This window comes from Trachypithecus francoisi, unplaced genomic scaffold (assembly GCF_009764315.1).
Source record: "Trachypithecus francoisi isolate TF-2019V2 unplaced genomic scaffold, Tfra_2.0 Lachesis_group2, whole genome shotgun sequence".
NCBI lineage: Eukaryota > Metazoa > Chordata > Mammalia > Primates > Cercopithecidae > Trachypithecus > Trachypithecus francoisi.
Window position 1 is genome coordinate 33,988,888 of NW_022681465.1, and position 15,055 is coordinate 34,003,942.

The 15,055-nt window shown below is 33.5% G+C and overlaps 1 protein-coding gene across 2 annotated transcripts in view; it reads left to right on the plus strand.

Moving 5' to 3' along the window:
- Positions 1-7,491, plus strand: part of SLCO6A1 (solute carrier organic anion transporter family member 6A1) — a 113,908-nt gene extending 106,417 nt beyond the window's left edge. The window contains exons 13-14 of one of the 2 annotated variants that reach the window (XM_033179024.1): positions 5,948-6,106; positions 7,314-7,491. In XM_033179024.1, the coding sequence (XP_033034915.1) occupies positions 5,948-6,084 (137 nt within the window). In that variant the 3' untranslated portion in view covers positions 6,085-6,106; positions 7,314-7,491. Of the gene's footprint in view, positions 1-5,947; positions 6,107-7,310 lie in introns of both variants that reach the window. The other variant, XM_033179025.1, reaches the window with a different exon arrangement.
- Positions 7,492-15,055: the final 7,564 nt, after the last annotated feature.

The window sequence follows — 15,055 nt, forward strand, 5'->3', positions numbered from 1 at the left end:
AATAAATGGAAAAAAGTTAACAGATAAGAACATTAATAAATACCGTTTGTCCTAAAATAATCTACAGTATGTGATCACAAATTAATCCCGAGATATTTTTGAAATTGACAAAATAAAATTCATGTGGGAAGTTAAAGGGTAAGTATTGTTATTAGAATATTGAAGTTGAAACAAAATTGAGGAATATGTGCTAACAGATATAAAAACCTATTATAGAACTATGATAATTAATGCAATATGGTAATGGTGCAAGCATCAACACATTGATTAATGGAACAGAATAGAAAATTCAGAAACAAACCCACACATGCGCACTCAACTAATTTATGATGAAGGGGACACTGCAATGGTTAAACAAACAAAAAATGTTATTAGCCATTTTATTTATGCATATCTAATAAAATGTGTTTTGATCCTTATCTCACATCTTATAAAAACATCAGTTCCAGACACACTGTATATCTAAATATGAAAGATAAAACAATAAAGCCTTTTGAGAAAAATGGGAGAATATTTTCATGCCCTTGGAGTAGGAAGAACATAAACAGGACACCTGAAGTAGTACCTAGAAAATAAATCAGACTGTAGTAAAATTAATAAATTATTACCAAAAAAAATAAATAAATAAAAGATAACAATGTGGAATACAGGGAACCAAAGTGAAAAAGATTGACCAGAATAAATAAAGCACTCCCAAAAATCAATAAATAAAGGATAACCTTACAAAAAACTGGATAAAAAGCTTGAAAAAATTCTTCACAAAAGTAGATACCAAATACCCCAAAACAATAGAATGGTCCAGGCATGGTTGCTCATGCCTGTAATCTCAGCACTTTGGGAGGCCAAGTTGGGCAGATTCCTTGAGGTCATGCATTTGAGACCATCCTGGCTAACATGGTGAAACCCCATCTCTACTAAAAACACAAAAATTAGCTAGGCGTGGTGGCGGGCACCTGTAACCCCAGCTACTTGGGAGGCTGAGACAGGAGGATCGCTTGAACCCGGAGGCAGAGGTTGCAGTGAGCCAAGGTCATGCCACTGCACTCTGGCCTGGGTGACAAGCACGAAACTCTGTCCCAAAAAAACTACAAACAAACAAACGACAAAAACAACAATAGAATGGATAATATATTGCGGTATATTCAACAATGGCATTCTATACAACAATGAAAATGAAAAGCGCTCAACTACATAAAATATGGATGAATCACACAAATATTATGCTGAATGAAAGAAAGCAGACACAAATGAGTATGTAGGCACTGTATAATTCCACTTACATAATTTTGGCTTGCTATATAAATATATTCAAGAGCAAACAAAACTAACTTTTATCAGTTAGTGACCTTGAGGAATCATGAGTAGGGTTGCTAGGGTGCTAACAATATTTCATTCATGATTCAGGTGATGGTCACACTGTTTGGTTTGTAAAAAATATATCAAATAACTAGGCAAGGTGGCTCATGCCTGTAATCCCAGCACTTTGGGAAGCCCGAGATGGGCAGATAACTTGAGCTCATGAGTTTAAGACCAGCCTGGGCAATATGGCAAAACCCTGTCTGTACAAAAAATATGCAAAAATTAGCTGGATGTGGTGGCTCATGCCTATAGTCCCAGCTACTCAGAAAGCTGAGGTAACAGACTCACTTGAGCCTGGGAGGTGGAGGTTGCAGTGAGCTGACATTATGCCCCTGCACTCCAGCCTGGGTGACAGAGTGAGATTGTTTTTATATCTATCTATATCTATATCTATATCTATATCTATATCTATATCTATAGATATGTATATCAAACAATACTCTTTTTGTTTAAAAAATCTGAGGTGTAATTAATACAATTAACATAGATTTTAGAAGTTCAACTTGATGGCTTTTGATAATTGAGTACCCTTGTGGAAACAACACCCAAAACAAAATATGGAAATTTTTCCCATGACCTTTTCCAGTCATTTTCCCTCCTTCACAGATAGACTCCTTTCAGATTTTTAAAAAATATTTTAGTTTTATTTGATCTAGAAATTTACATAAGTAGAAGACTGTACTCTTTTTCGTGTCTATCTTGCTTAATTTTATGCTCTTGGAAGATTCGTTAATGTTCTTTCTACAGCATTAGCTTGTGCTTTGTAGAAATTGCTGAGTACTACGTACTATTTCAATTTGTGAATATGCTATAGTTTATCCTTTCTCTTATTAATTAATATTTGGATTGTTTACAGTGTTTGGTTATTATAAATGAGGCTTCTGTGTATATATTTTTTGAGACAATGTCTTGCTCTGTCACCCAGGCTGGAGTGCAGTGTCATGGGTCATTGTAACCTCGAACTAATGTGCTCAAGGAATCCTCCCACCTCAGTCTCCAGAGCAGCTAGAATTACAGGTCCATGCTGCCATGCCTGGCTAATTTATTTACTTTTAATACAGAGGAAGTCTCACTGTGTTGCCCAGGCTGATCTTGAACTCCTGGCCTCAAGTGATCCTCCCGCCTTGCCTCCCAATGTTTTGGAATTACAGGTGCTAGCCACTGTGTCCAGCTCACATTTTTATACAAATGTTTTCATAGTCATATGCTTTTGTTTTTGTTGGGTAAAAATCCCCAAAAGTGGAATTGGTGGGTCACAGAAGTTGAAATTTATTGAAACGTCTCTTATGACCTATCAGATGCTCTGTCTCATGAATTATTCATATACACCTAGAAATGCATATTTGGCAGTTATTTGGTATTGTCTTTTGATAATATCAATTAGCTCACGTATTATTCAGATCATGTTCAGATTGTGTCTTTGTATTTGTGTTCTATAACTGACTTGAGGGATGCTAAAATTTGCAACTTGGTTAATACATCCATTTCTATTTGTAATTTTTCCATGTTTTTCTTTAGATATTTTGAAGCCCTATTGTTTGGCATACACACATAGGATTTTTATGCCTGTTTGATGAATTGTTATTTTTATTACTTAATGCCCATTTCTCCCCCTCCATTAGTGATATTTTTCTTAAAATCTACCTTGTCTTTAATATTAATATGGTGTGTGTGTATGTGTATGTGTATGTGTACATGTATTCTTTCAGGTTCATCTAAATATGTGCCATTTCTGCAGATCTGCAATATTCTATCTAGTATAGATACCTGAAGAACATCTTTTTTAGCATTTCTTTTATACAGGAGATGAATTATTTTACCTTTTTGTTTATTGAGACTGTATTTTGGCTATGTTTACTTTTTGAAAGATATTTTTGCTTAATATGAAATCCTGTAACTCTCAGAACTTTAAAGGTATTACATCACTTTCTGGTCTCCATTGTTTCTGGTGAGAAGTTAGCTATCATTTGTGATGTTGCTTTCCAACTTGTGATATGTCTTTTTATTTGGATTTTATTCAAGGTTTTATCTTTGATTATGTTTGACTCTTGTTAAATTGACTACAATGGGCCTAAGTATGGTTTTCTGTGTATCGCTGCTTCTTTCCCCTCTTTTGTGTATGCTGAGCTCCTTGGATTCATGGGTTGATGTCTTCTACATTTTTGGAAAGTATTTGGACATCACTATTCAAAATATTTGTTTTATCTCATTTTTCCTACTCTCTCCTTCTGGGGCTCCATTTAATATATGTCCGATCACTTGATATTATTTCATATATCTTGGATGCTCTGTTATCTTTCCTTTTTTATTTCTAGTTATTTTACAAAGTTCATTTTGTAGTTTCTATTTCTATACTGAACATTTCTCATTCCTTCATGCACCCTATCAGCCTTTTCCAGTAGATAAACAGAAATATATTTCACCATAATTATTATTATTTTAAAGTTTCCACCTGTTGATTCCAAGTGCTAGAACCTCTCTGAGTATGCTTTTATTGACTGCTTCCACTTTTAATGGGAAATAGTATTTCCTTGCTTTTTCATATGTTTTGTAACATATGATTGCATTTCAGGCCTTTTGTGTAATAGAATGATACAGACTGAAATAAATATTTACCTTCAGAAAGGGACATTTTCCTTCTGTTATTCTACCTAAGTGGAGGGTAAGTTACTAAATTTCTGACTCAAGTGGTGACTAGTTTGCAGCTTTAGTTTGATTTGGTTCCCCACTGGCTTCAAAATATTGAGGGGTAAGTGATTAGAACTTTGTCTTATAGTAGTGCTTTAGATGTGAACAATGGCAAAATTGTGTAGACATGCCTGTGCTTCACAACTAGGCTACATATCTTTGACTGTTCTGACCTTCTTGGCTTTTGATATCCAGCATATGTCTTGCTATTTGTTTGAAAACTTTGCTGTCTTCAACTTTGCCGCTTCAGCCCTGTTAGGCCAAATGAATCTTTGTTCTTCAGGAGCATTTTTTGCCAGAGTAAAGGTTTGTATCTTAGCCCCTTGCCCCCATCCAATATAGAAAATAACCACAGAGAAAAAGCTGTTGCAAAAGTCGGATCACCTCCAGTTAAGTCCTGCCCTGCCTTGGATATTAATCTATCTCTTTCTCATTTCTTCATCAGCTCTATCAAGTCTTTAAAAGGAGGATTTTAATCTAGCTTTTCCTATCATTTTCAGATAATTTGCCTGCTGCAACAATTCCCTTTTTCTTGGAAGCATTACTGGTTTGTTGTTCAAAATTACTCAATTTTTCTTCACAAGCTATACCCTCAAGAGAATAATTTACTATAATTATTTACTGTGTCATTTACTATGTTACAATTGTTTAATGTTACAACTATGTCAGATATAACTACCATTTAAAAAACGGTATTTTTCCCCTTAAAATGTGTAAAATGTTATTGTTTCATTAAAAATGGCATAGAATCATCAATGTGTCCTTTTTATCTTGAAACCATTATGTCAGATAATTGATATTGTGGCTGTAAAATATTTTACACTTAAGGAGGCCAAAGCGAGATGATCACTTGAGGCCAAGAGTTCAAGATCAGCCTGGGCAACCTAGCAAGATCTCATTTCTACAAAATAAAAAATTAGCCAGGTGTGGTATCACCACCTGTAGTCTCAGCTACTCAGGAGGCTGAGGCCAGAGAATCCCTTGAGGCCAGCAGTTCAGGTTGCAGTAACCTATGATATTGGCACCCCTGCCTGAACAATAGAGGGAGGTCCTGTTTCAGGAAAAAGAAAAAAAGGCCAAGCGTGGTGGTGGCTCATGTCTGTAATCCCAGAACTTTGGGGCTCGAAGGCAGGCAGATTGCCTGAGCTCAGGAGTTTGAGAGAGCACCCTGGGCAACATGGCAAAATCTACAAAACTCTACAAAAACTATAAAAATTAGAAAGGTGTGATGGCACATGCTGAAGTGGGAGGATCGCTTGAGCTGGGAAGGTCAAGGCTGCTGTAAGCCGAGATCGCAGCAATGCACTCCAGCCTGGGTGACAGAGTGAGACCCTATCTCAAAAGAAAAAAAAAAAAGGAATTAATTTAAAAATAAATTGAAAAAATTAAATATTGCATCCAATATTCAAGTATGTTTATATAATGCTTGGAATGTTGTAATGTATTAACTTTCTGCAACTTGAAACATGAAAATGATTTTAAAACCTACATAATTAACTTTTCTGTAATATTTGTTGTATTTGAAAAATGATGAATATTTCAAAAAGAGCAAAGCTGCATGAAGTTACTCAGCTTTAGTTCCTATTGAGAGTTAAGTTTTGAAAGTCAGAATTTATATTTTATGTTTCAGAATTAACACGTTCTATGTGGTAATAGCGCACCTTGCATTTGGGAAGGGGGTCTAAGAAATATGTCTAAGAAATCTAAAATATGTTATAAACATTTAAAAATCTCCTTTAAGTAACAATATAATTTTATGGCATTAATTACATCTACAATTTGGGGATTTATACCTTTATAGGTGAAATATATTTAACCTTTCTTTGGTAAATAGCATTTTTGCATACATTTTTGTTCTAAATACATGGACATATCTGATCATTGCATTTTTTTAATTTAGCTTTTCTTTGCAAACTATGCACTATCATCTTCACTGCTACTGCATTTTTCATTTACAAACTTCATGTAAATGAGAGCACTGACATTCCAAATACAACTGTGAGGAATCCAAAAGTTAAGAGAAAAAGAAGAAACTGACTTGTAACTGGATCATCATTGTGTAAGAATTACACATTGTCAATCTATCAATGAAATATTTTATTAATATTAATAAAATTTAAAATAATAGTAATGTAATTACATGTTTAACAAATAAATGTACTTCATATAATTCTATATATTTTATTATATTTTGAGTGCAAATATAATAATATAGCCTTTGTGTTTAAAATTTTTAAAAATATACAATACAAATTTAATACTTTCAATCAAAGATAATACTTTGATTGAAAGAGATTGAGGGAAAATAGGAAAATACACCTAAGTTAATTTTGACTGAAGTGTTATCCCATTAGTTGTTGACTTTTGCTATTTAGAATTAATTAGGTTCCCTTTTTATTCTTAGTACTTTTGATTTGGGCTGTAGATATTTATTTCTCCATTTTTCTAAATAAAAGTATATTTGCCACTTAAGTTTATATGATTATAGTTGAAATTAAAGTTGTATTTATTTTCCAAAAAGGACTATTTTAAACCTTTTGAAAATTAACATTTTATTTATCTATGATTTGACATATAGAGGTTTCCTCAGAAAATTTCTTTGGTTAATTGACTAGTTTACAATAAATATTTTCATGCTTCTTTAATCTTAGTAAACATAAAATTCAATATAATCATACACTTCTACTTAATTTGTTTTTACCTTTTTACATTTGCTTTTTTACCTTCACTTGAATTTTATTGATAAAGACTAACTGATAATCTGAGTTGAAATCCACTTTTGTGCTTGCTTTTACACTTTGTTTTATAATTAATCATAATTATTTAATGTGAAGAAATATTTAAATGTAGAAAATGTGTCAGCTATTTATAGATTTTTTAAGCTAAAATGCGTTTGTATAGAGATTTTTAAATAATTTTTATACATTATTGTACATCAATTGAAATTATATTTTCCAAATATTGTATACAAATCAGATTGTTGTGAAACAAAGTTCTCTACAATGTTTCTTCGTTCTCTTGGGAGAAGTGATAATAGCTGACAAAATTTCTCCTGTTATTAACATTAGTCAGTGTCCCTATGTAGATGGGTGCGCAATTCAGGGTCGTGGCGGAAGAAAATGTGAAGCAGGGAATATTTATATCCTACTCTACATTTTTATTTCCTGCTATACATTTTATTTCAACATGCATTTTAAAAATCTATAAACTAGTCTTCATGTAAAACCCTACTTGATTGCTTGACTCTTCTCTGTTTGAACCAGCAGGATGCAGATCGTTTGAGGATCAGAGTGTGAAAATGAGTTTCTCTTTTAAGGATTCTCCAACATTTGCTTCTGTGCCCAACTTTCAGAAGAGGAAAATCACACATGATGTTGACATAAGTAGCAAAAATGTATTTATGGTGATCTGCATTTTCATAATAAAGTGCCCTATTATGAAAAATTTCTGATAGTGTTTTTAATGTATGTAGAATTTTTAGGATTTACTGGGAGAATTAAAGTTTAATAATTTTAGATTATTTACATCTCTTCTTAATATTCTGCTGTCTAGAAATATTGTGTTAAAAATTATACAACTAGGAAATAAAGTAAAATAATAACATTCAAAGCCACTTTGAACATGCTTGTAAGGTATGTTTGTAGGGAGGGGAGGTGTGTATAGATACATATTACCTGTTTATGTTTCTCTTGCTTTCTTTTTTTTCAGAAAATAGATCAGTGAAGGTATAATAAAAATTCTAGGTTGAGAAATACTGTTAAAACTTTAAATTTAAATGTAGATTTTTGCTATAACAGGATATGTGTTTCTGTATCACAAAGTAATTCATGGAGGATTGATAAACAGGGAAGTAATGTAAATATAACTCAGAAGTTCTACTGGTTAATTCCAATTTAATACCTCTTTAAATAATCAGGGGAAGTTTTTCACTATTCTAGAGAAGATCTTAGCAATAAATTAAATCTTAAAAAATGCGAAAAATCCCACAGAAGTGCCTTCCTTTGGAGTCAGTTTTGAATGAGGTAATGCCATCAAATATCATTATACTTTGGAGAATATTAATGTACCTGAGGATACTGCAAGTGCAGGTGGAGAAGCTAGAAAGATACTTCTAAATGTTGGAATTCTAATTTTGATTAAACTGACCTCTTTTTGGAGTTCATATCCTCAAGCATCTACATTTTAAAGGAAGAAGGTGAGCCCAAGCGTTTAATCCTACAAAGGACTGAGTATGATAGTGGGTAGAAAAGGTAGTGGAGGTTTAACTGTGCTAAGATGTGTTAAGATTCTGATTGTTTTTGTTAGAGCTCTGGTTACAAAGTTGAGTATTTTTGAGTGGTTTAACCTTACAATATTTTCTCCATAAGCCTACTCAGTCCAGGTGCTTAGTTTTGCCTAAAGGGACACTGTAAAGGAATGCATACAAGATATTATAGTGGAAATGCTCATATTTTAAAATTGATGATGATTTATTTGTGCTCCTCAAGTTGCACTTGTTCTGAGTTCTTAAAATGATTGTTATGAAAATCTCAGGTTCTTACTCTTTTTCTTTTCTGGATTCTTTTTTTATATCAGATTGAAATTTTACTGCTTGTAACATCTAGCAGTTAATCTAACGTTAAATGTAGTCTAGAAATGCAATATGTAGCTAGGAAAGTGTCAATTTGGCATACTTGTCAGTTTTCAGCATTATAAAGAGTTTACTCCCATTTTTATATTTATTTTGTTATTTCAGTCTGGCAGACACAGAGAAGTAAAGGTGTGTTCAATTTAATATTTTTTAAAAGCACACTTCATATTTTTAACATTGTATAATACAATATTTTATTTGGGTATCACATATAGCACAATATGGGTTTTCAAACTCTAATGTGAGACTACTTTGTGAATATCTGCTTTTGAAAGTGCTGGTGATGAATTTATTAATCTGTTGTTGACTCTTGATACAGGAGGTTTCTACTAGCTATAAACATTAATTGTAGTCCTTCCCTGTTGATTTTATACACACACACACATACACACACACACACACACACACACACACACATATATATATACCTTTTATTTTAAGTTCAGGGTACATGTACAGGTTTGTTATATAGGTAAACTGCATGTCATGAGAGTTTGCTGTACAGATTATTTTGTCACCCAGGTAATAAGCATAGTAATGAGTAGTCAGTTTTTCCATCCTCATGCTGCTCTCCCGCTCCAACGTCAAGTACGCCCTGATGACTGTTGCTCCCCTCTTTGTGCCCATGTGTTCTCACAATTTAGCTTCCAGTTGTGAGAATGTGTGTTTGGTTTTCTGTTCTTGTGTTTGTTAGTTAGCTTAGGATAATGGCCTCTAGATCCATCCGTGTTGCTGCAAAGGAGATGATCTCATTCTTTTTATGGCTGTGTATCATTTTATGGTGTATATGTACCATATTTTCTTCCTCCAGTCTACTATTGATGGGCATTTAGGTTGATTTCATATCTTTGTTATTGTGAATGGGGCTGCAATGCACATCTCTGTCCATGCGTTGTTATGGCAGGATGAATTGCATTCGTTTGGATATATACCCAATAATGACATCACTGGGTAAAATGGTAATTCTGTTTGAAGTTCTTTGGGAAATTGCCACATTGCTTTCCACAATGGCAGAACTAATTTACATTCCTACCAGCAGTGTATAAGCATTCCTTTTTCTTCACAACTTTATCAGCATCTATTATTTTTGGCCTTTTTATAATTGCCATTCTTACTGGTATGAGATGGTATCTCATTGTGGTTTTTATTTGCGTTTCTCTAATGACGATGGTGTTGAAATTTTAATACTTGCAAGCTATGCATCTGACAAGAGGCTAATATCCAGAATATATAACGAACTTAAACAAATTTATAAGCAAGAAACAAATAATTCCACTAACAACTGGGCAAAGGACATGATAACATATTTTAATCAACCCTAACCTCTAATTCAGTCACTTATTTTCCAACTTGAAAATCCTAGATAAGAAAATAATAGAAAACATAAACTTGTTTCTGTCTAAATGCAAGACATAACACAGAGAAATTGAATTTTGCAATAATTATTTGAAAAAAAGTCTCTAGTATTTTGTATTAACAGTCATTGGCTGCATAATGATGTTTCAGTTAATGACAGATTGCATATACAAAGGTGGTTTATCCTTATACAATCCATAAGACTATAATAGACCAATGGTAGAATGTCATAATATAACACATTACTCATGTGTTTGTGGTGATGCTGCTGTTAATAAATCCACTGTGCTGCCAGTCATATAAAAGTATAGCACATACAATTATTATACATACAGTACATAGTATTTGATAATAATAATGATAAATGACTATGTTACTGGTTTATGTATTTACAATACCATACTATAATTTTTATTGTTATTTTATAGTATACCCCTTCTATTCATAAAAAAGTTTCCTTTAAAACAATATGCCCTATCACATCATGATGCAGGAGCAGCAGCTTCCTGATTGCATTATTTTCTCTTGTGCTTTATTGAATCTTGTATTGTTTTGTTCAAGATGGCCTCTAAGCACACAAAATCCACAGCTTATATGGTCAGTAAGAGGCTACAAGTGATTGGATAGCATGCACAATGACAATATACTCTAGTTTGTGTAAGTACTCTATGATATTTGCACACCAACAAAATCGCTAACAATGCATTTATCACGATGAACATATATATCCCCATTGTTAAGTGACACATGACTATTTTTTCATATGAAAATTCAGCTTATGTTTTCAATTATGTGTTAGCACAGCATACATTTTTCTAATAGGTACTGTTCTGTTATTCATCCAGAGTAGAATATTGGATTTATAAAAAGGTAAAGTTTTGGTGTACCTCCTTATCTATTCATATGTCAACTCAAACCGGGGACACATTTTAAGAAGTGTTGTGCGGGCATCATAGAGTGTACTTATATAAACCTAGATGGCATAGCTTAGGCATACCAACCTAGGCTATACTGTATAGTCTATTATTCCTAGGCTGCAAACTTGTTCAGCTTATTACTGTACTGAATACTGGAGGCAATTGTATTATAACACAATGGCAGGTGTTGATGTATGTAAACATATCTAAATATAGAAAAGGAATAGTAAGAATATGGCATATAAAATTTAAAAAATCATACACTTGTATAGAATAATTACCATGAATACAGTTTACAGAACTGGAAATTGCTTTGGATAAGTCAGTGAGTGACTGCTGAGTGAATGTAAAGGCCTAGGACATTACAATACTGTAGACTTTGTAAGCACTGTATATTTAGGCTACCCTGAATTTATAAAAGATATTTTTCTTCAATAGTAAATTAATCTTAGCTCAATGTACCTTTTTTACTTTATAAAATTAAAATTTTAAATTTTAAAAAATGTATTAACTTTTATATAAGTTTCAAACAAAATGAATATTCTTAGGGAATTAAGAACAACAACAAAATTTATTTCTTTATAAACTTATTGTATAAGCTTTTTTCTGTTTTTAATTTTTTAATTTTTATTTTTTTACTTTGGAAACTTTTATGTTAAAAAGTAAGACACAAAAATTCACATTAATCTAGTCCTTCACAGGTTCAGGATCATTGATATTACTGTCTTCCACCATTACAACTTGTCCCACTGGAAGGTCTTCAGGGGCGATGACAGGCATGGAGTTGTCATCTTTTATGATAATAATGCCTTTTTCTGGAATAACTTCTGAAGGACATGCCTGAGGCTTTTCTTGAGAAAGTGGCACTTTTTTCAGAAATAGGTCCATGATGATTTGCTTAGTTAATTTTTTAAAATAAAAATGTTCTCCCATTCTGTAGGTTGCCTTCTCACTCCGACGATGTTGTCCTTTGCTGTGCAGAAGCTGTTTAGTTTAATTAGATCCCATTTGTCAATTTTGGCTTTTGTTGCCATTGCTTTTGGTGTTTTAGTCATGAAGTCCTTGCTCATGCCTATGTCCTGAATGGTATTGTCTAAGTTTTCTTCTAGGGTTTTTATGGTCTTAGGTCTAACATTTAAGTCTTTATTCCATCTTGATTTAATTTTTGTATAAGATGTAAGGAAGGGATCCAATTTCAGCTCTCTACATGTGGCTAGCTAGTTTTCCCAGAATCATTTATTAAAGAGGGAACCATTTCCCCATTTCTTGTTTTTGTCACGTTTGTCAAAGATCAGATGGTTGTAGATGTGTGGTATTATTTCTGAGGGCTCTATTCTGTTCCACTGGTCTATCTTTCTGTTTCAGTGCCAGTGTCATGCTGTTTTGGTTACTGTAGCCTTGTAGTATAATTTGAAGTCAGATAGCATTATGCCTCCAGCTTTCTTCTTTTTGCTTAGGATTGTCTTGGCAATGCGGGCTCTTTTTTGGTTCCATATGAACTCTAAAGTAGTTTTATCCAATTCTGTGAAGAAAGTCATTGGTAGCTTGATGGGGATGGTATTGAATCTATAAATTACCTTGCACAGTATGGCTATTTTCATGATATTGATTATTCCTATCTATGAACATGGAATGTTATTCCATTTGTTTGTGTCCTCCTTTATTTTGTTGAGCAGTGATTTGTAGTGCTCCTTGAAGAGGTCCTTCACATCCCTTGTAAGTTGGATTCCTAGATATTTTATTCTCTTAGTAGTAATTGTGAATGGGAATTCACTCCTGATTTATCTCTCTGTTTGTCTATTACTGGTGCATAAGAATGCTTGTGATTTTTGCACATTGATTTTGTATCCTGAGACTTTGCTGAAGTTGCTTATCAGCTTAAGGAGATTTGGGGCTGAGATGATGGAGTTTTCTAAATACGCAGTCATGTCATCTGCAAACAGGGACAATTTGACTTCGTCTTTTCCTAATTGAATACCTTTTATTTCTTTTTCTTACCTGATTACCTTAGCCAGAACTTCCAATACTATGTTGAACAGGATTGGTAAGAGAGGGCATCCCTGTCTTGTGCCAGTTTTCAAAAGGAATACTTCCAGTTTTTTCCCATTCAATATGATATTGGCTATAGTTTGTCATAAATAGCTCTTATTATTTTGAGATACGTTCCATCAATACCTAGTTTATTGAGCATTTCTAGCATGAAGGGCTGTTGAATTTTGTCAAAGGGCTTTTCTGCATCTATTGAGATAATCATATGATTTTGTCATTGATTCTGTTTATGTGATGGATTACGTTTATTGATTTGCATATGTTGAACCAGCCTTTCATTGCAGGGATGAAGCCAGCTTGATCATTGGCTTGATCATAGTGGATAAGGTTTTTAATGTGCTGCTGGATTTGGTTTTCCAGTATTATATTGAGGATTTTCGCATCGATGTTCATCAGGGATATTGGTCTAAAATTCTCTTTTTTTGTTGTGTCTCTGCCAGGCTTTGGTATCAGGATGATGCTGGCCTCATAAAATGAGTTAGGGAGGATTCTCTCTTTTTCTGTTGATTGGAATAGTTTCAGAAGGAATGGTACCAGCTCCTCTTTGCACCTCTGGTAGAATTCGGCTGTGAATCCATCTGGTCCTGGACATTTTTTGGTTTGTAGACCATTAATTATGGTCTCAATTTCAGAGCCTGTTATTGGTCTATTAAGAGATTCAACTTCTTCCTGGTTTAGTGTTGGGAGGGTATATGTGTCCAGGAATTCATCCATTTCTTCTAGATTTTCTAGTTTATTTGCATAGAGGTATTTATAGTATTCTCTGATAGTAGTTGGTATTTCTGTGGGATTGTTGGTGATATCCCCTTTATCACTTTTTATTGTATCTATTTGATTCTTCTCTCTTTTCTTCTTTATTAGTCTTGCTATGGTCTATCAATTTTGTTGATCTTTCAAAAAACCAGTTCCTGGATTCACTGATTTTTTGAAGGTTTTTTTGTGTCTCTATCTCCTTCAGTTCTGCTCTGATCTTAGTTATTTCTTGCCTTCCGTAAGCTTTTGAATACGTTTGCTCTTGCTTCTCTAGTTCTTTTAATTGTGATGTTAGGGTGTCAATTTTAGATCTTTTCTGCTTTCTCTTGTAGGCTTTTAGTGCTTTGAATTTCTCTTGTAGGCTTTTTTAGTGCTTTGAATTTCTCCTGTAGGCTTTTTTAGTGCTTTGAATTTCTCTTGTAGGCTTTTAGTGCTATGAATTTCCCTCTACACACTGCTATAAATGTGTCCCAGAGATTCTGGTACACTGTGTCTTTGATCTTATTGGTTTCACAGAATGTCTTTATTTCTGCCTTCATTTTGTTATTTACCTAGTAGTCATTCAGGAACAGGTTGTTCAGTTTCCACATAGTTGTGTGGTTTTGAGTGAGTTTCTTAATCCTGAGTTTTAATTTGATTGCACTGTGGTCTGAAGGATGGTTTGTTATGATTTCTGTTTTCTTACATTTGCTGAGGAGTGCTTTACTTCCAACTATGTGGTCAATTTTGGAATAAATGCCATGTGGTGCTAAGAAGAATGTATATTCTGTTGGTTTGGGCTGGAGAGTTCTGTAGATGTCTATTAGGTGCAGAACTGAGTTCAAGTCCTGGATATCCTTGTTAACCTTCTGTATCATTGATCTGTCTAATACTGACAGTGTGGGATGTTAAAGTCTCCCATTATTATTGTTTGGGAGTCTAAGTGTCTTATTAGGTCCTTCAGGGCTTGCTTTATGAATCTAGATGCTCCTGTATTGGGTGAATATATATTTAGCATAGTTCTTCTTTTTTGATTGATCCCTTTACCATTATATAATGGCCTTCTTTGTCTCTTTTGATTCTTGTTGGTTTAAAGTTTGTTTTATCAAAGACTAGGATTGCAATTGCTGCATGTTTTTTTTTTTTTTTTTGGCTTTCCATTTGCTTGGTAGATCTTCCTCTATACCTTTATTTTGAGCCTATATGTGTCTCTGCAGTGAGATGGGTCTCCTGAATACAGCACACTGATGACTCTTTACTCTTCATCCAATTTGCCAGTCTATGTCTTTTAATTGGGGCATTTAGGCCATTTACATTTAAGGTT